At 43.7% G+C, this 20,704-nt stretch overlaps 1 protein-coding gene across 3 annotated transcripts; it reads left to right on the top strand.

Moving 5' to 3' along the window:
• The first annotated feature begins 1,180 nt into the window (after positions 1-1,180).
• LOC113161032 (arf-GAP with Rho-GAP domain, ANK repeat and PH domain-containing protein 1) lies at positions 1,181-17,257 on the top strand. 3 transcript variants are annotated; one of them, XM_026358524.1, is made up of 27 exons: positions 1,181-1,494; positions 2,115-2,258; positions 2,333-2,418; positions 3,116-3,174; positions 4,667-5,104; positions 5,663-5,758; positions 5,851-6,040; positions 8,225-8,329; positions 8,628-8,732; positions 9,148-9,208; positions 9,316-9,436; positions 10,008-10,272; positions 10,430-10,629; positions 10,791-10,876; positions 10,974-11,156; positions 12,137-12,205; positions 12,329-12,428; positions 12,561-12,617; positions 12,785-12,911; positions 13,063-13,162; positions 13,293-13,494; positions 14,547-14,592; positions 15,004-15,218; positions 15,843-16,046; positions 16,382-16,487; positions 16,600-16,741; positions 16,903-17,257. In XM_026358524.1, exons 3-27 carry the CDS (start codon positions 2,333-2,335, stop codon positions 16,954-16,956), a joined length of 3,417 nt encoding a protein of 1,138 aa, XP_026214309.1. In that variant the 5' UTR covers positions 1,181-1,494; positions 2,115-2,258; the 3' UTR covers positions 16,957-17,257. The 3 variants fall into 3 exon arrangements, with proteins under 3 accessions (XP_026214309.1, XP_026214306.1, XP_026214307.1); XM_026358521.1 differs by having other exon boundaries at positions 1,181-1,572; XM_026358522.1 differs by having other exon boundaries at positions 1,181-1,617.
• Positions 17,258-20,704: the final 3,447 nt, after the last annotated feature.

The raw sequence follows: 20,704 nt of genomic DNA, 5'->3' as shown, positions 1-20,704 counted from the left end.
AACCTGATTAGTTTATATAATTTTTTTTTATTTCACTGATGTTCTGGATATTTGACAAATCTGAAATAATCTGAAACTGTTCTTACACTGACATCTGGTAGTTGTCAGAGGAACTGCAGCTTCGTTTTCACGTTCAAGATTCAAAAACCTTTTTAATCCTCAAAGGGAAATAGCTTGTCCTTTTTACAGCTGGTCGCAGGTTAGACAAAGAACCAGAACCAGAAAAAAACTGAGTACAAAAATCTGAGGTGGGAGCAAACAAGAGTTTCCACAGAGTCACAGAGAAAATGTGAGGTTAGGGCCTGCAATCCAACACACTGCCACTCGTCATAAGACTGCAGCTGAGCCACAGTTACATCAGTGGAAGAACCAGACCTGGTCCCTGAGTCCTGGGTCAATAAAAGAAAAAAAAAGAGAATAAAATATGGAGTTTTTTGTTGAATCAGAAAGAATCAAACTGTGGCTGCAGCAGCTTCGTCAGATTCCTGACACACAGTGAAAACATATTTTTCTGCTGGAACAGTGGGTTTAGCCAAACTCACAGGGTCGGTGGTTTGATTCCCAGGTCAGGTTACAGAAAGGACTCAGGGACCAGGTCTGTTTTGTCCTTTCTGGTCAGTCTGATGATGAGGGGCAGTGTGTCGGTGTGAAGGCCCACAGTCCCACCTTCATCCAGTCACTTTGTCAGAGTCGACACAAACTAAAACTAAAGACTGAGTTTAAAACTTCCAAAACCCAAAACTCGTCGCCCTTTGAGCGTCGGAGAAGAAACAGAAGAGTAAACTAGAGGCCGTCAGAGTTCTGATCTGATTACAGACCCATTCACTGGAAAACATTTCTGGTTTAGAGTTTAAAACTCACTATAAAGTGTAAATCACAGTAAGTGAGCGTGAAAACATCTTAATAACAGATGTCACTGTGTCACTGGGGAAATGACACAGCAGCACATTTCTAACCAAACACTCTTTAAAACAGTCCACTTGAAACAATCGAATCCTGCTGCAGGACTCGTGGTTTCCTTCCTGTGAGAGAGAGACTGAAACCGGGAGGACTGATTTAGGTGGGGGTTAAAGTTCATCTACACACACACATGGCCACGCCCTCTACATTCCTGCAGCAGGTTGAACCGGTCAGATTCACTGTAAAAACAGTTAAAACAACTGAACCGCGGAGTTCAGATCCGATTCTTTTCAGTGCACCATCAGAACTGTCTGGTAAATTCTGATCCCAGGGTCCGTTCAGCCTGTTTCTGATCATTCTCTACTTTAGTCTTTGTGTTCTTATCTCTCTCTGTTGCACTGACAAACTAACACAAGACACTTTGTTGGTCTGCTGCCGACCTGACTGATTAACAGATTCTGGTTCTAGGTTTCCTTACACAAATAGGAGCGCTACCACACCTGAGCAGACAGAGCGCCGAGCAGCAAGCAGATTTAACAGGGAGGAGTTTGTGAGTGCAGGAAGATCAACACGTTAAGAAAAAAGTGTCCACAGGTGAGTTCCCAGGTAAACTGACAGAGAGACGACCTGCAGCCGCCCAGAGTGTCACGCTGACACCGAGCTGAGCCCGAGGTTTGTCTTCACCTGTTTTTGTGGCTCCTGAGACTTCAAGCTTATGTGAGACTCATGATCTGCTGATCCAGCTCCGTCTCCTTCTCTGTCTCCTTCTCCCTCTCCTTCTCCCTCTCCTTCTCCGTCTCCTTCTTCCTTTACTTTTGTCTTTTGCCATCAACCCTTTTTCCTGCTGATGTTTTAAACTTTCACACTGAGCTCATGAATCCTGCTTCTGACTTGAATTCCATGATCTGGGCCAGTGGTGGAAACTAACTGATGTTTTTATACTTGCTTTAGGTATAAAATAGTAGTTTTGATTGCAGTACTTTTACTGTAACGTTTCTTCGCTGTGGTAATGATACTTTTACTGCAGTACAACTCAGTACTTTTTCTGCCACTAATTACATGTCACTTTCTATTCACACTGATCAATACTTACTTTGATCAATAACCAGATTGATGAGTAATCACTTTGATCAGTAACCTGATGAATCAATAGATTAGATCAGATTGATCAATTATTACGTTTAACCTCAGTTTCTGTGATTTAATTATTTCAGAGCAGCTGATTGGTCGCTGCAGCTGAGTGCAGTGATTGGCTGTTCCTCTGGTCTGACAGGACATAAAGGCTCCAGTTGAGGTCAGACAGACTGTGGGACATCTGTCCTGTTGACCTGGTTTCAGTTTTTTCTACCTTCAGTCAGGTATGTTCGCTCAGTTGCTAGGAGACAGTGATACTTCCTGTGTGATCCACTAACTGTCTTCTCCTGTCCGTCAGATGTCTGCTCCTCCGACTCCTCCCGTCCCGAAACCTCGAGCCCGTTACATAAGGGACAGTCTGGGCTCCACCTTCTCGTTGGACAGGTGAGATCACCTTTAAATCCAGGAAAAAAACTCTTAATTCTGCAGAAAGTAAAATAAAGGTTCGGGTCCAAAAGTCAGAACCAGACTGAGGATCATTATTAACTTCTCTGCACACGGCTCAGACCTGATTCTGATCCAGCGAAGCTCAGGTTCAGGTGGATTCGATCAGAGACTTGTTCAATAAATGAACCTGGTATGAACATGACTGGAACATGTCTCTAGTTTTCAGCAGAACCATCAGGACTAAGTCAAATTGTGATTCTGAGCAGAAAGGAGCTTTGAGTCACATCACAGTTGGACTGAAGGATTTTAAATGGGCACAGCGAGACTCTCACAGGGTTGGTGGAAACTGGATTTGTTTTTTCTAAAGCTGGATCAGAACCATCAGAAAATCGAAGTCTGTTCAGTGAGAGTCAGAAAAACAGTTTCACCACTGAAACCGAGTTTAGTGAACAAAAACTAAACGGTTCTGTCAGACTGTAGAGTCCTCCTGTGAGACCTCTACAAAAGCACTGATCATCTTCACTTCAGATATTTACATCACATCTCAAACCTTCAGACTAGTTCCAGGTGGATTTCAGATTATCTCAGGTTTTCCTGATGTGGTTTTGACTTTTGGACCCAACTGCACAGACGTATGATTATGAGACGGTGTAAATCTACAGAACAGTCCTTTAAACCTATGTTTGTGTTTCAGAGACGAGGTTGGTGAAAATCTACAGACAGCTTGTGCCAATGGAGTTCACCTGAGCACAGGTAACACACACTGACACGATGCTAAAGTCACTGATTTAAAGGAGTCTATGTTTGTTGGTGTGTGAACAGGTGAACATGACTAATACCTGTCCACACGGAGTCAGGTGAAAGTGTCACTGTGACATCAACAGGGTTATTCCACCTGTCACTGCTGATGTCATCAACACCTGATGTACTGGAGAGTGTCAGTGAGCGGGTCTGGTTTTCCTCATTCTATTTCTGTTGTTTGAAAGATTTAAACTGCTCGCCTGTCGCTGAGAGAAGCAGAAGAAACAGGATCAAATGTCGAGTTGTGCTAGAGCTGCTGCTCACTTATGTTATGTTAGTCAGAGCTGGAGGATCCTGAGCTGTGAGAAAAACAAGAACCGCAGGTTCTGAACAGTCTCTCTCATTTTTATTGATGATGTTTGAACTAAGAGATCAGAGAGTCCACATTTAGAATCCAGGACTAAGTCTAGCTGGAGGTCTGAGGTCTGATTGGCGCTGTTTATTCTCGATGCCGACATGCTGCAGCATGTTTTCACTGGGAACAGTTGAACCAGTTTGTTGCAGCATGTTAGAAACTGGTGATTATGTGGAACCGGTTTGTCTGTGATGATTTAATCTGTGATGACTGTAAAGACATCACGGGTTCTTACAGTTAACACGCAACCTTCAGCTGTGCACGACAGGAATCTGAAGCATTTCCCTCTTCGTAATTCTCTTTTACACGTTCAACACGTCCTGTTCTAAGTTGTGTGAACAGTTCCAGGACTCTGTTTTTCTAAACTTATCTAAAATTCTTCACAATTTGAATTGAATGTAAACTCTGCTACTAACTGATCAGAATCACTTTTAGCTGTGACTTTCTGAGCTCAGCTCATCTCTCAATGCCTCCTGTTGGACCATAAAAGGATCCCATCAATCTGAACGTAGATGAAACTCAGTGATAATGATAGTTTATTGTGAAAATATCCAGTCTGAAGTTGTTTTCAGAAATAAAATGGAAACCTGAAATTGAAGTGCTCATATAAATAAAAAACATAACATAATGCTTAATTTCAAAATGTGTGCAGATATACACAGTGCACATGTATGGGGCGCATCGATCAGTGTCTCTAAATGCACAGTGACATGTACAACAGTGTTTAGAAATTAAATCTGGTGAAATAAAAAAAATAATAGACACTGAACAACAGATAAACAGAGGTGAATTATTATGAACTCTTCAGATTTTGATGTCTGGGAGCTCACTGAAACCAAACTGACTATTTCCCCCAGTGAGAACTTGTCTGACACGGATTGTCTCCTGTTGTGTGTCCAGACACTGTCCAGAGTTCACATGTAAAAACATCTACAGACCTCTTTAGACTCACTATAACAGGACTTTTATTGTGAAAGTATGCAATAGTAGAGGATAGTATGAGCCAGAGGAAATAGATTATTTATTTGACAGGTGTCTCAGCATATCAGCTGATGTCTGGTAATTATGTCAATGTGACCCCTCCCTCAGGTGAAGGTGATCCTGGGGGTGTCGTAGACCCCACTCTGGCAGCTGTTGCTGGCATCATCGCCACCAACATCCCATCATTGGCTGAAGTTGCCACCACCATTGGAGGTTCTGCTCCCGCCCCCACCCACTTGGCCCCCACTGCCCCCCCCTCCATTGACAACATGGCTTACAGCATTGCCCCCCACATACCTAGCTTAACAGGAACTGCTAACACTCTGGCTAATTCATCTCCAGCTATGTTAAACTCCACCCCCTCCAACTCACCTGTACCAGATGCTGCTAGCTTAGACAGCATTGTTTGCTCATTGGCTAGTTTAGCAGGAATTATTAGCAGTGTGGCTACCCCTGCTGTTAGCACTGCTCCATCAGCCCCACAACACCCACCCTCCCTACTCCAACCCCCTTCCCCGCCCAGGATCAGAGTTCCTGGGGACACAGGTACATGGATCAATTATTAGTCATTTGTCTGATTAGTTTACCTGTCACATAGTTTACAGTGGGGGGTTAGAAATGATGAAGGTAAAACATCTCCATAAGTCCGCTGGGTTCAGTCAGAATAGTTTCAGCAGCTTTATTATTTTATGCTTATGTGACCTTTACCCAACATTTAGTTAGATTAACTGATCAAACACTAAGTGATGGGTCTTCATTGACCCCCCCTAACAGAGAAATCAATCATTAACTGTGGGCTGCAGACAAGTTGTGCATCAATAAGGAGGCAGGTTTGAGAAGGAAACAAAAGAAAAAGTTAAGTAAGTTCAGTATGTACAGGCCAAAACCATGTGAATCCAGTTTTACACAATAAGCCATAATAACCAGTTAGGAGAAGGAGAGACCACCAGCCCAAGGTTGTTTAAAGTGGTGATTGTTAGTTCATAAAGAAGCTGTCAGATCAGTTCTTAACTGTTTTAGAGGATTTAAACAGGTCACACCTCTCAGACATTCTCCCTCCTGATTGGCTGCTCAGCTTGTGTCTTTGTATTAACATGTGTCCAGATGTTGGGGCGTTGTCACAGCTGGTGATGTCAACTTTAGACCCCACAGCAGGAGTTACATTACCTCTGATAGAGGGAGAACCAGAGCCCAAACAAGGTATAAGCCTCCACTTTTTCAGTCCAGGTTTTTGTCTGGGTCCTGGTCTTCACCTTACAATCGGTCTAATCTTGTCTTTTTTCTGGTTCTAGTTTTAAGTTCTCAAACCATCATAGAGGAAAGACCGTATGCCACCGTGTTGTCTTGTTGGACGAGTCCAGAAGAAGCTGACACTGAATCATCCAATGAAGATGAAGATACAGGAGTTAATTCCGCCCCCTCTGGACCTGAGGGACCAGTGGAAGGAGACCCTGTTTCTACACCATCTATGAGTACTAACAGGTATATAGTACTACAGAAACTACTTTCATTACTATAATGTATGGTTCATTTGCTTGATTGTGGTTTGCAACTGAGTGTGAAGCAGCTGTGATGGGAGTCAGGACTGGAGAGTCAGAGTGACCTTCCTCTGTAGGATGACCAGCCAGAGCTTAAGGGAGTGAGTTCAGAAGAGGGTTCAGCTGCTGGTCCCTTTTGTTGAAAGGAGCTGGTTGAGATGATTTAGGTTTCAGGATCCCTCCAGATCTGTCTTCTGAGCACATGGATATGAGACCAGGGTAGATAATCTGTGATTATCACCAGTTTGTGCCATAAACAATCAGTTCAGGACAAACACCTTTAATTTAAATCAGAATCAGAAACAGTTAATTACCAGGTACTAGGCACTAGAAATCTGTCTTGACGTCAGGTCCAGAGGTCAGGTCACCTGGGTGGAATTGCGGCACTGGGGCAGCAGGCTGACTGCAGTGGGGAAGAAACTGTTTTTGTGGTGTGAGATCCTGATAGGCCGGAGCCCCTTGCTAGAAGGCATGGACTGGAAGAGTCCATGTCTAGGGTGAGAGGGGTTGGCTGCGATTCTGGCTGCACATCTATAGGTCCTGAAAACGTAAAAGTTCTGGAGCGATAGGAAGCTGCAGCCAATCTCCTTCTAAGTGGAGTGGATCACATTGCAGTATGTCCTTGTAACACACAGGAGCGGTGGAACTTTTTCAGCTGCCACAAGAAGTTCAGCCTCTGCTGAACGTCTTGGTGAGTGATGTTCTGCTCCCACTTGAGCTCCTGGGTGATGGTGGTTCCCAGGAAGCGGAATGGCTCGACAGAGGTCACCAGAGTGTCACAGAGGATGATTGGTGTGAGGGGGGCTGGGTTCTTCCTTAAGTCCACTATCATCTTCACTGTCTACTACTTCAAACATTCTCCTAGCACTTTAAACATGTAAAAAAAAACTCACTACAGTCACTTCAGTGGTGTCAAGGTTTAGCAACATACCTGAAAATGGGGGGATCACAGCAATGATGCCCAGTGTTTTCTCAACAATGTTTACTAGAATGAGGAAAGGAATGAGGAAGTATGTGAGAGAAGACTAAACCAATTGATCTCCAACTAGCAGATTAAGCCTAAACTGTAGCTAACTGATAAACTTATTACAACTTAAGTCAAATAATAGTATAAGTATAAAATCAACAGTGTGTGGCTACAGCATTTATGCACTTTGCATTTTAACACTTTTACTGTTTTTTAACACAGTAATAGTTCAAAATCTTCATGGATTTTTTCTCTGAGTCCAGGCCCGTGGCTTTGCTGGGGTCCAGCCGTTTAAACAGTTTATTCACATCTCCCTCTTTGATGGTGAGGTAATGGGTGCGGCCTCACACAGGTGATCCAGGTGTAGCATCGGAGGAGGAGGAATCCCCATTCAGTTAGTTTTGTTTGGACTGTGTTCTCCTTTCCTTTATAACTCCCCATATTCCTCAGTTTGTCGCCAGATTGTTGCACATAGATCCTTGCACATGAATTGTCTGCACAAGGAATCATATGGACTGTTACACAGATTCACCACTTTGTTACACCCTGGACCTTGCCCTTAGTTTTCTGGACTTTCTTCCCCCTGGTTGTGAGTTTGCCTCCCTTTTGCAGTGATTTTCTGTCGTTACTTTCTATGTAGAGTTGCAGAGTGTTGTAGAGTGAAGCACAAAGCACATGAAGAAGAGTCTCGTTAGAAAGAAATATCCCCAGAAGCCCGGTGCATAATCCGACCCGATCAATCAATTACAGTCTTTGGATAAACGTGCTCCTCTGTCCACACACCACACTGCACACACTGTGCAGTGGGTGGGAGGGATTATCCAGGATTGACAGGAGTTTGGACAGCATCCTCCTCTCAGCTACAACATGTAGAGGGTCCAGCTCCACCCCCAGAACAGAGCTCCACCCTGAATACATCAAACTGCAGAGTCATCAGAGAACTTCTGAAGATGACAGAACTCTGAGTTGTACCTGAAGTCTGAGGTATACAGGGTGAAGAGGAATGGAGACAGTATTGTCCCCTGTGGAGCACCTGTGCCAGGGTGCAGCCAAATCCCAGCTTCTCAGTAGAGGGGGTTTAGCTGATGGAGGCAGTCCAGGTTTAAACCCAAGAGTCCCTACCTGGTTATAACAGAGTGCTGTTGTGTGTTTATTTCACAGCATCTCAGTAAATCCTTCAGGACGTATCGTGCCGGCCCGTCCAGCCCCACCCCCTCCTCGTTCAGCTGGCCAATCAGGAAAGTCTGTGAGACAGAAGATCCCCAGGTAAACACAAACACATATGAAACCATAGTCATGTTTAGTTTTCAATATAATTCTGTATACAGTTATATTCTACAAGGTCTTAAACCTTAAACACTGTAAAGTGTCTCGAGTGTCTCGAGATGATTTCTGTTGTGATTTGGAGCTATACAAATAAAATTGAATTGAACTGAATTGGTGTGAAAAATTGCTTTGTCTTGTTTTGGGGAGTTTGAGTTTAAGAACTTGGTCCTCAGGATAAATTTGATGCTTTGTGTAATAAGGAAGGCCTTTAGTTTGTTAAAGTGTGTTTGTTCTTCAGGGCAGCCACCATTCGAGTATCGAGGAAGAAAGGTGGCAGTGGAAGCTCAGCTCCACAGAGCGCTGTGGTCCGGTCCAGCTGGCTGGATGTCTGGAAGGGCTTCAGGTAAGAACCATCATTCAGCTGTGTTAACTTATACTGACATAAAACCTGGTGGATCAGTGTAAGATGTGGTACTCTGTGTGTACGGTTTGTGGTATGTGTATTTCTAAAGCAGAGTAATGTTCATAACATTGAAGTGAATCCTGTTCCATTCATATCTTGATTATTCTGTGTGACAAAGTCGTTTCACACTTTACACGGATGTAACTTATTTAGTCAAATGACCACACTGGGAGTCTGCAACCAGCTGATATTCCAGGAAAAGAAAACTGAAAAAAGTTCAAAGTTCACAGATTAGGGAAGTTTTGCTTCTGGTAAGGGGCTCAGCAGCTTTTGGTTTCAGGGCCATGAACCAGATTAACAGGATCACACTAGTTGGTGTGATAGTTTGACAGATGATGTGTTTTCTCTCCTACAGACACAACGTTTTATGGGCAACGTTTGACGGACAGCTGATGTCACTGTGGAAAAAACGCACAGTGAGTTAATGTGTCATTACCCGTCTCTCTCTCTGTCTGTCTGTCTCTCTGTCCCTGCTGTCCTCTTCTGTCTGTCAGCACAGTTATGGGTGTGTGTTGTTCTACAGGACCAGTTCAGTGAGGTGTTGTTCCACGTCTCCAGTATCACCAACGTGAAAAAACAAGACAAAAGAAGATTTTCTGTTTACTTCAGGAAGAAACATTATGACTTCATGGCTCACAATGATGGTAAGAATACTGCACAGAATACTATAGTCTACTTTATGGAAGGTGAAACAACTTCAAAAAAGACCTCAAAAACTTGAAACAAGTCTAGTTGCCACTAAAGGCAAATGTAGAATAACCATGACCTGGATGACTGAGACTCTTTACAGACCTTCAATGGATACTACAGTAAACAAGTTTGGTTCCTTGGTATTCAGATGAATCAGGGTGGTTCCAAACTGAAGACCAGTTCTGATCAGTCAGTGTTTGCCAGTTTTGGCTCAATTCTTAAGAATTCCAGTATGGGTTGATCTGGGTCAGAATCAGCACCAAGAATCAGGGCACTAAAAGAAATCAGTTATAGTAGCTTCTATACACCGTTTGATAAGCAATAGTAGCCAGTGCAGTGATGGTAGGATCACTAAAATATTTCTTCTTTCTTGGTTTTCATAAAACCCCCTGAGTTTGGAAGAGCTGTGAGACTTGCAGGGGTAAGACTTGTGTAGAAGCCAGAGAACAGCAAGCTGTACCCGCTGACTATCTGAAACTATGTGATGTACAGACAGTTCTGTTATCATGTGGTTTTGTGTCTCAGAGGTGCATGAAGGTTGGGTCACGTCTCTGCTGGCATCTCGAGGTCAGCCAAGCCCAACTCCTCCAGAACTCCACGGACAATTCACCATGAAAGACACACGGAGCCGCTGCTATGCTGCTGTCTGGGGTCATGACCTCTGGATTTATCCCAACAAGGAGGGTTTCCAGCTGGGCATCGCCTCCTTTTCTGTCCCTCTGAATGTAGCCACAGTCAAACCTTTGGGAAAACACTCGTTTACCCTCATCACACCATTCAAGACCTTCAGGTATTACTTGTGTTTCTCTGTCTTACTATCTGTTGTAGTTTGTTTGCAAACTGATATTGTCCTAAAGTTTGTATTTAGTTCTTTGCTTAAATTTTTTCCTCCATTGTCTTTTTTTCTTCCCATTTTTCTTCTCGACAACCCTTCCCCCTGGACACAGCTTGTCTGTTGATTCTTCAAAGGATCTGTCCCTCTGGTTGGACACCCTGTCCTCGTCTATCCGCAGTGCCCTGTCCTCCAGCCAGGTGGCGCTGCGCCTTTGGGAAAATCCCTCCAACAAGGTGTGTGGTGACTGCGGAGCAGCCAATCCTGAGTGGGCGTCGGTCAACCTGCTGCTGGTCATCTGTCAGGCCTGTGCAGGTACAATGTTAATGGAGGCTAAAGAGACTAACACAAGCTAAGGGAAGCTAACCCCTGTGTTAATGTCCTGTGTGCAGTCCTGTCTCCTAGGAATTACCTTCATGTATCACCTATTTTTCTTCTCTGTCATGCTGTGATGACTAAGTTGAGACTCTTCTCAGGTCACCATCGAGGTCTGAGCAGCAATCTGTCAAAGGTCCGTAGTCTGAAGATGGACAACAAGATCTGGACTGAACCTCTCATGCAGGTGAGGACTGAACCAACCGTATAGGTGAGGGGGTAATCAAAGGTTTATTGTCTTTCACCTTCATCTTTAACCCTTTTATCCTTTAATCCTCTCCCAGCTGTTTGTTACCTATGGTAACCTGCTGGCCAATCAGGTCTGGGCTCCAGCTGTGCCGGCAACAGAGCAGCTGCGCCCTGAGTCCCCTGACGAGAAGAGGTCAAAGTTCATTCAGGATAAATACAGCAGGGGGTGGTACAGACGAGTCCACCCTCTGACATCATATGAGTCCCTCATGGACCAGGTCTGACTCATTTCTCTTCACTTACAGTAGAACATTAAACCACCATGACTGTCACATGTTGCAGTGGTTCCTGTGATAATGATCACTTGTATGTACAGTGCATGTTGTATAAACCATATTTAGTTCTGAAGATATTAAAACTATTAGGGACCATGATTGAACAATGCTATTGATACACAAGTAGATTTTTTACATCAATGCTTTGTTTAAAAATGTCAATTTTTTATAAATGGATGACTAAAATATATGCTGACATACATAGAATACAAATATTTTTTACCTGCACGAACTCAGTAAATACTAAAATAATGTATAAAATGAAAAGATAAATATAGTTTAGACCAGTTGACTCAACCAGATCTACAAAAGCTTGTGCAGTTAAAAAGAAGATAAAACCTACAAATTAATGGTAGAATTAATAATAAAATAAAACAACACAAATGCAACTGCAATAAAAATAACAAAAGAAATGGTAGTTACAGTTCACATATGTAAGGTTTTTGATAGAAAACAAAGAAAAAGAACAGTTTTAGTGAGATTTTAATGTTGATTTGTCTTAATTATTTATCTGTGTGTACGTATAGAAAAATAATATTCAGCTTTTCTTCATGCTGGTTAGTGTAGTGGTAAGATCATCACTTTCCATGTGGGAGACTGGGGTTCAAATCCCAGTTGTGGCCTATCTCCATTTTGGGTCCTTGGGCAAGACCTCCTTACAGTTACCCTGCCTACCCTTGTAGGGTTGTAAGTTGCTTTGGATAAAAGCGTCTGCCAAATGAAGTAAATATAAGATAAGTTTATTATTTGTCTCTGACCATGGATCAGACTTTTTCACTTGGTGAACGTCTTTCTAACAAAATCCACAAATCATTTATCCATAAGCTTTAGTGTGTCCTTATGTAAAGTAGACGTACTGACAATAGATCCGTTACAGGTATGTGCAGGTATGTGAGGATGATTATGATGATGCTGTGTTGCAGAGGCTGCGTGAGGTGGTCTGTACGAACGACGTAGGAGAAACGATGTCTCTGATCTGCTCGGGAGCAAAGGTTTTTACACTTTGTAAACACGATAACGTGTGCAACTCTAATCACGTGTAGTTAGGGTTAGGGTTACGCCTCTTAAGTTGATTTTACTACAGTCTGTATCTGAGTCGTGGTACCTGTGTGCAGGTGTGCCAGTCAGATCTTCAGAGCCTCTCCCCCATCCTGCTAGCTGAGAGGGCGGGTCAGGCTCTGCAGACCGAGCTGCTTCGACTCAACGAGTACTTGGGTAACTTATACCTGTATTTATGTCACAACTTTGTTTAACATCTCAAACCTCTAAAATTCACTTTGGATTGTCACTCGACCATGAACCTGAACATCTGGAATCTTGTTGCTCATTTATATTTTTTTTATTTAGAGGTCCCACCCCACCTGCACCCGTCAGCCAATAGGAGACCTGACTCTGCTCCCTCAGGTAAGACCACTTGTGTGAATGTAAAGAAGACCAGGTTTAATTCCAGAGACTATAAACGGGTCTTTACTCACTGTTAGCACTCATCATTCCTGACACGTCAGTCTGTCCAACACCTCAACCACCACTGGTTGTGAAGTGAATACAAAACAAAGTGTGTGTGTGTTCAGGTGAGGAAGACGAGGAGCTTCACGGTAAACTGGAGGATGATCGATTCCTCTTCTCGTTAGAAAATGATTCAGCAGCCTGTGACGTCCTCGACCTGAGAGAAGTTCTGTCAGTCTTCCTCAAAGATGGGTAAGTAAATACTACTGATATTACTACCACTACTGTTTCTGTTCGCTACTGTACGCGCATGACCGTGTACCTTTACTAATGTGATGTTCAGGTGGATTGAAACACTGACAACAGTTGTCAGAGTAAACTCTACGTGTTTGTGTGTTTTCAGGCCAGCTCATCAGTTTGAGATGGTGACACTGAGCGATCAGTTAAATTGTGCTGCTGATGATAAGGACGGTCTGTTGACTCACCTGGTTCATATACTGAAGGTAAACCTGTTAACCAACCCGAGTTCAGGGTTCAGACTGAAATTTATCAGTTTAACCACAGTTATCAGCTGAATTCCAATCTCAGTATAACCAGTGTATTTATCAACATTACCTGTGCCTTTGTGTGCAGGTGATTCTCCCAGGGGGTGTGTGCTACGCAGAGGTGATCGGAGCTTCAGCTGTCAGTAAAGTGTGTGTGGTTGAAGTGGCCGGAGACTCGAATCACTCGGACGCCTGGTTGTTACTCTGGGAGGAAGGTGTGAGTGTTCACCCCATCCACAGACAACCGCAACAGACTCTGAGGATGGAGCTGAGCGAGCTCAGTCACCACGGTAACACCGGCTTCCACCCCCCCCTGCCCCCTCTGTTGTCTCCTGGTGATGCTCAGTGGGGTTGTTGGGTTTTCTGTACATATAACAACAGTTATATTTTGTACGGTTCAATTCAATTTTATTTGTATAGAGCTTTTAACAATTGTTATTGTCACAAAGCAGCTTTACACAACCAAAGTAACTATAGAAGTTTACATGAACAGTGAATGTGTATGAATAATAATAATCAGATTGTCCCTGATGAGCAAGCCGAAGGGCGACGGTGGCAAAGAAAAAACTCCCTGAGAAGGCAACAGGAAGAAACCTTGAGAGTAACCAGACTCAACAAGGAACCCATCCTCATATGGGTGATCACATGCTGTGTAGGCAGCAGGCAGTCCAGTATAACAGTTAATGTCTTTAAATTAAGAGTCCAGAGTCCAGTTAGTTATTGCAGGAAGACTTGTTCCATTCCTGGACTATCGAGCGTTGAGTCGAGACCTCCGAGAAACAGCTTCCGACGTCCGCCGAGGCCAAGACCGACTTCATAGTAGTGTGTGACCAACTCCAGTCTCCAAACGCATCCCATAGGGCAAACGGTGGATCAATATAAACAACAAATAAAGTTTTATTGAATTTTCTACTTCCCCACACCTGAAACTTTACTTCCTTATTCCACCTATTAGTAATGTTAATGTTAATGTGACTCACCTTGATTTTTTGAGAGCATTAAATTGCTCTTTGAGGTCATCAGGTCCATGTGGAGATTCCAGGTGGAGTCCATCGAGTCTCAGTTCAGCTTTTGTATGTGATGTTTGTTTCTATGCAGATGACACTCGACTATATCCAACTGTTGGTCCTGATGATCTGACCTTTTTACTGCTGTGAAAAATGTTTCTGAAATTAAAGTAAGAAAGTTAGAAAACAAGGACCAGCTCCAGCTCCTCTAGAATCTGGACTTTAGAACTTGACAGAAACATGCAGGAAGATTTCTTTTTACTATGAATTAACTTAAATCCATCTGAAATGTGTGATTACATTTAAATGAACTCTGAATTTACTTTGTCTTTTAGAAATGGATTCATCAGAAAACCTCATCACCATGGTAACTGGAGACAGGTATGAAACTTAGGGTGTTTTCACACCTTAATTTGTTCGCTTTAGTCCGACTCAGTTTGTAAGGACTGCACCAGAGTTCGCTAAGTGATTCGGATCAAGACCACCTCATTTCGAGGGTCTCGGTGCGGTTGTTTTGGTGCAAACTCGAGTGCGATTACCGTGTTCACACCAGACAAATAGAACCGCATCATGAGGGAAAACGAACTTGAGTCCGATTTAATCCAACTAAAGCCTGTAGGTGTGAAAGCACCCTCAAACACATGAACCCTTTAAATTGATCACCTCATAACAAAAGTGTTAATTAATAAACTTGAGACAAGACAAAGCAACACGAGATCTTAGGGTTTGATGTGTCTTGTGTTCTGATTGGTTGACCTCATTACTTTGGATTGGATCTTGTCCTCTTTTCAGGAGCGTGTCACTGCGTTTCCAGGAGCAGCACAGCTGTCAGTCCTGGTACAAGCACCTGCAAAAAGCGCTGGCCAATCAGAGCTCAGCTCCACAGCGTCCTCCTCCACCCAGCCAGCGCCCGTCTCGTCAGTCTCTGTACCCGGTCATCAACCTGGCATCCAGAGGTTCGGTACCACCGGCCATCGAACGCTGCATCTCCCACATCACAGCCCACGGTCAGAACAGATAAAACTGTATATATAACTAAGAGAAATTCAAACAGCCTCTGTTCTTTTATTCTCTGTAACTTAATATTATTCTATAAATAAAAATGTCACGTTTCAAAATACAAACACCCACAAATAGAAGGGCTTCTCAGTATTTTAGTGTTTCTTCCAATATTATCAGACAAATCTCTAAACACTAAGCCGTAGATGTAACTCACCAACATTCCCCCGTCAAAATCGTTCTTTCACTGTTCTACCTGTAAATTGAATTCTGTTGCCAACAGAAAACTTCTACGACAGCTAGTATGAAGTCAGTGATTAAAGAAAAGATAAAACATTTCAAACCTGGTGGTGTGAGAACATCTGGAACAGCTATAAAGAACATTGTCAGCATAACCAATGTGAAGCTTATACCAAAATGAACTGTAAAGGCCAGTTAGTTACAGGAAATAACTATATATTAATTATAAATAACATTTAATAGTTAAAGAGGCTCTGAATGAAATCTATAGTGCTTGGTGAATTTTACTGTCCTCTGTCTATTGAATTAACTGTTGGTAATGCTGACAACTTGCTGAACATGCTGGATATTCTCAGACCTGATCTAGTACCTACGTGGTTTCTGTCCTGCAGGTCTGCAGGTGGAGGGTATTTATCGCCGCTGTGGCCTCGCCACCAAAGTCAACCGATTGGTGCAGGCTCTGATGACATCACCAAGCACCGCTCCCTTGGAGAGTGACGAACAGGGAGTGCTGGATGCTTGCTCCTCCCTCAAACAATATGTGCGACGTCAGGCGAGTTTGATACCCAATGAACAGCAGTGGCTGAAGGCTGCAGGTCAGTACGAAATAGCTGTAGTACTACTACGCATACTACTGCTTCTACTACTACAACTACCACTACTACTACTGCTGCTTAAATGATGAATGCTGTAGTTTCCTCAGTAAATTCCACAAGAGACTAAACCCAACGATCCACGTTGTCCAGACTCTGTCCAGTCTTCTTTGTTGGTTTTAGTCTCTTCACTTAGACTCAGGAACCATCTGTAACTGTCTCTAGGTTTCAGTGTCGTCTTCAGTGAGTCCTGACTTAAATACAGCAGTCAGAGGAGCTGTAGTAGTAGCAGTAGTACTACTACTACACCTGTACTAACAGTACCTTGTGTTTCTCAGCAATTTCAGGTGAACACTCCAGGTTTAAAGCGTACCAGCAGTTACTACGGCAACTTCCTGACGACAACCGAGCCACACTGAGCGCTCTGTTCGGACACTTCTACATGTAACACACACGCGCGCACACGCAGACACACACACACACAACATTTGGGTTCAAGGTTTCTGCTGCAGAAATTCATACCCACACCCCCAACCCCCTCCCCTATCTCTCCCAGGGTCCAGGTGTACTCTCAGGTGAACAAGATGTCCGCTCACAATCTGGCTGTGATTTTGGTCCCGACTCTGTTCCAGACCGTGACCCAGGATCTGCTCAGACTCAACAGAGAGTTCATCATCCACCACACGCTGCTGTTCCTGGTAAACAGTCGCTGTACTAAACATCTAACACGTATGTTACAGCTGGAAATTGAATGTCACACCTGCACCAATGTGATCACGAACTGCACCAACTGAGGCGTTGTGTTGTTGGTCTGTGTGTGTGTGTTCTAAACGCCTGATGAAAGTGTGTTTATGTGCAGACTCCGGGGAAAGACGAGCAACAGGCGGAGGAAGAACAGGTCACTGCTCTGTGAAGATGATGTCTCAACAAACTTTTCTTGGACGTGGGTTTTTGGTTTTTCATTTATCTAACAACATTTTTCTTGTGATCAAACACTTTCTTTCATATTTAACTGAAAACCTGTTTTACTGAAACTGTAAAAATTGGTTATTTGTAATTAGTTATTAGTTTGTTCCTCGTCACACAAACAAATTGAATCTGTAATAAGAAACACTGGTTCTGTTAGTGTTGAGCTGAACACTCCACACACCAGATACTAGATCTCTGTAGAAATGTAACCAACCAATAAAATCATTCGGGTTGATACTGCTGAAGTTTTTCCTTTTTTCTCCTGTTAAATGATTTTTAGAGAATATTTATTTCTCCAGTTAGAGGTCAGAGTGTGGAACCCCCAGTTAGTGATTTGTGATGTTGATCTTCTGTTGTGAATTTGGCGCTATACAAATAAAACTGAATTGAATTGAATAGAATCTGTTCACTGAAAAGCAGCAAAGTTCAGTTCAGTTCAGATCACTGAAGAGGCAGGAAAAGCAGGACCCATGGATGGCCCATCAGGAGTTCTCCGTCATGTCACTGTAATGTTATAATAACCACTCCTGGCTTATCGCAACAAGGAACTTTATTAACAGTGCTGCTAACACACAGGTACTGCAGTGGCTGCTGGACTAACAGGCACGGATACCTCCGCATACACTGACATGCACATACACCTGACATCAAATCACTCCACTGCATTAACCAGTACCTCCTGAACTCCTGACATTACACCTCCCTTTCTTTGAGTAACAAACTGTGCACGTTTTCCAAAGGAAACAGTTTTCTTCCATTTAACATTTTAGTCTAACATTTGTTGTATTTCTTTTCATTAACAGCATAAACAAAATAACTATAAACTAGGGCTTCTAGGTAGTCCGCAAGTTACCTACATAGAAGATTAATCTGCCTGACTGGCGATCTATGAGTGTCTGGAACTAGTTACGTGACTAAGTCTTTCAGGTGACTAAGTCTTTCAGTGATGACATCACTGCCTGCCGCAGTGATGTCATCACTGCGGCAGGCTTGTTTTCTTCAGCTGTTTCACTGTTCTGTTGTAGCTATGTATGTGAATGTATGTTGTATGTTGTTGTAAGTGAATTGTTGTGAGTTCTGTCTTGTACAGTCTCTGTCCCATCTCTGTCCTCTCCACCCTCAAGCTCCAGCTGAGGAAGAGTTGGTTGGATCAGACGCAGGTGACGTCTGTTGCTCTGAAGTACTCCACCATCTGTACGCACTAGGTAGGATCTTGGTGAAGAACACTGGCTCAGGACAGTTGCTCTCGTAGTCCATCCTTTCTGGTTGTCGAGTTTAATGGAAGCCAAGTCTCCTCTCGTCAGTGGTGGTAATTGTTGGCTTGCAGGACGTTTGTCAAAGTAACGTTTGTAACCAGCTTTTCTTTTTTAGTCGGCTGCTTTCACAAAGGTAATATCTGGCCACTGAGGTGTGAGATTCTTCTCCAGCGTTGGAATCGGGGTGCGCATCTGGCGACCTAACATCAACTGTGTCGGACTAAATTCAGTGGCTTGAATGCGTGTTGCTATACAACTTAGAAGAGCCATCATCGGGTCGGTTTGTCTCAGGATGTGTTTTGCAGACCTCACAGCCCTTTCAGCTTCGCCGTTGGCTTGGGGAAAATGTGAGCTTGTCGTGACATGCTCAGAATCATAGGCCTTGGCAAATTGTTGGACAGTTGAACTGAGAACTGTGGTCCATTATTGTGACTAAAGTGGTTGGGCAACCCCATCTTGAGAAGATGGTGCTGAGGTGAGCTCTCACAGTTGCTCCAATCGTGCTTGACAGGTGAGCTATTTCTATGTACCTGGAGAAGTAGTCTACTGCGACAAGGTAATGTCTTTTGTGCACTTCACAGGTGTCTGCAGCTACTCTCTGCCAGGGTCTGTCTGGTAGAGGAGTTGTGATAAGTGGCTCCATCTGCTGGGAAGGTGTCATCGTGTTACAGTGTTTGCAGTTGTCAATCCAGGTTTGCAGGTCTTTGTTCATTCCTGGCCACCAAACACTCATTTTAACACATTGGTGACACTTCACTATACCCATGTGACCATCATGGAGTCGTTCCACGATCTCTTTTCTGAGTCGGGTAGGAATGGCTATCCTGTCTGCATAAAGAATCATATTGTCATATACTGAAAGAGTCTCTCTTACCACATAGTAGGATTTAATGTTTGTTGGCACTTGTGTAGCGTATCTTGGCCAGCAATTCTTCACAAAGTGCGTCACAATCTGAAGTTCAGGGTCATCCTTTGTGCTTCGTATCACTTCTTCCAGCTACCACCTAGACATTGGCCATGCCTCCTTTGTTATTTCCTCCAAGGCTGTTATATCATCTGACAGTTCGAGAGAATTCATCTGGAGAACTGTATTAGGGTGTCTTGAGAGAGTATCTGCAACAACAAGCAGTTTTCCAGGAACATACTCAGCTTTCGCGTTGAATTTCATCATTCTGAGTAGTAGTCGTTGGCAACGTAGTGGCACAGCATCAATGTCTTTGACGTTAAAGAGTGGTGCCAGTGGTTTGTGGTCCGTGTGGACTGTGAAGTGGTCCAGGCCGTATAGGTATTTGGAGAATTTCTCACATGCCCAAACTACAGCAAGGCACGCCTTCTCTATCTGGGCATATCTCTTTTCAGCATCAAACAATGTGTGGGAGCAGTAAGCGACGGGGCGTAGCTGTCCCTCGTGGTCCTGTAAGAGAACTCCTCCCAGTCCACAGCTGCTTGCATCAGCACTTACGATTGTCTTTTTTGTGGCATCATAAGAGGATTCAATTGAATTCAATTAAATTTTATTTGTAGAGCGCTTTTTACAATTGACATTGTCACAAAGCAGCTTTACACAACCAAAGAACAGTACAAGAACAGTGAATGTGTATGAATCATAATAATCAGATTGTCCCTGGAGGATAGCACTGGTGCTTCTGTAGGCATTTGTTTGACTCTGGTGAATGCTTGTTCCTGTGCTTGCCCCCACGCCCATGCTTTGTCAGCTTTGAGTAGGTCGTTAAGTGGGTGAGTTACATCTGCCAAGTTAGGTAAGTAATGCACCATACCTAGTACACCAAGAGCACTGTGGTGTTTTGCAGTGGCTTGATGGTGAGTATGGCTTGTATTTTCTCACTGTCTGGTCTAATGCCATGCTCGTCTACAATGTGCCCCAAGAACTTGATCTGTCTCTGTCTCAGTTTACATTTTACGTTGCTCAGTTTCAGCCCAGCTTTTTCCAAAGTGTGTTGTACCTTCTTCAGTCGTTGGTCGTGTTCAGCAGAAGTTTTCCCATAGATGATTATGTCATCCATAAAAGCTGCTAGGAGATCCAAGATGGCGGCGCGGCAGTAGCTCGCAGCGGCCTCTCCGGAGACCAACAATGGTGCTTTTCGTGGTTTTCCGCGTTTTTAGCACGACCAAACACAATAATGAACACCAACAACAGTTGTGTTCCGGTTTACGATCGCCAGACGCTGCTTCGACTCAGGTATAATGCACCGACCAAGCTGCATGATGATCTGCAGGACGACCTCCGCGACCTCGGGTTACGACTTCGGCCACGAACACCAGGCCCCCAGTCTCCGGCCTTGCCTGAGGCCGGTGGCCGGGCGAAGGCACATCGGAAGCGGTGCTCGAGGAAGCGGAAACGCGGCAAACGGGCGGGTGTCCGGGCTAGGCTAAGTGCTAACCCTAGCCGGCCGGCTTTACCGTCCATGTTTTTAT

Source organism: Anabas testudineus, chromosome 10, assembly GCF_900324465.2.
Source record: "Anabas testudineus chromosome 10, fAnaTes1.2, whole genome shotgun sequence".
NCBI lineage: Eukaryota > Metazoa > Chordata > Actinopteri > Anabantiformes > Anabantidae > Anabas > Anabas testudineus.
Note: the sequence above shows the minus strand (reverse complement) of the source record. Positions and strands in the feature narration are given on the sequence as shown.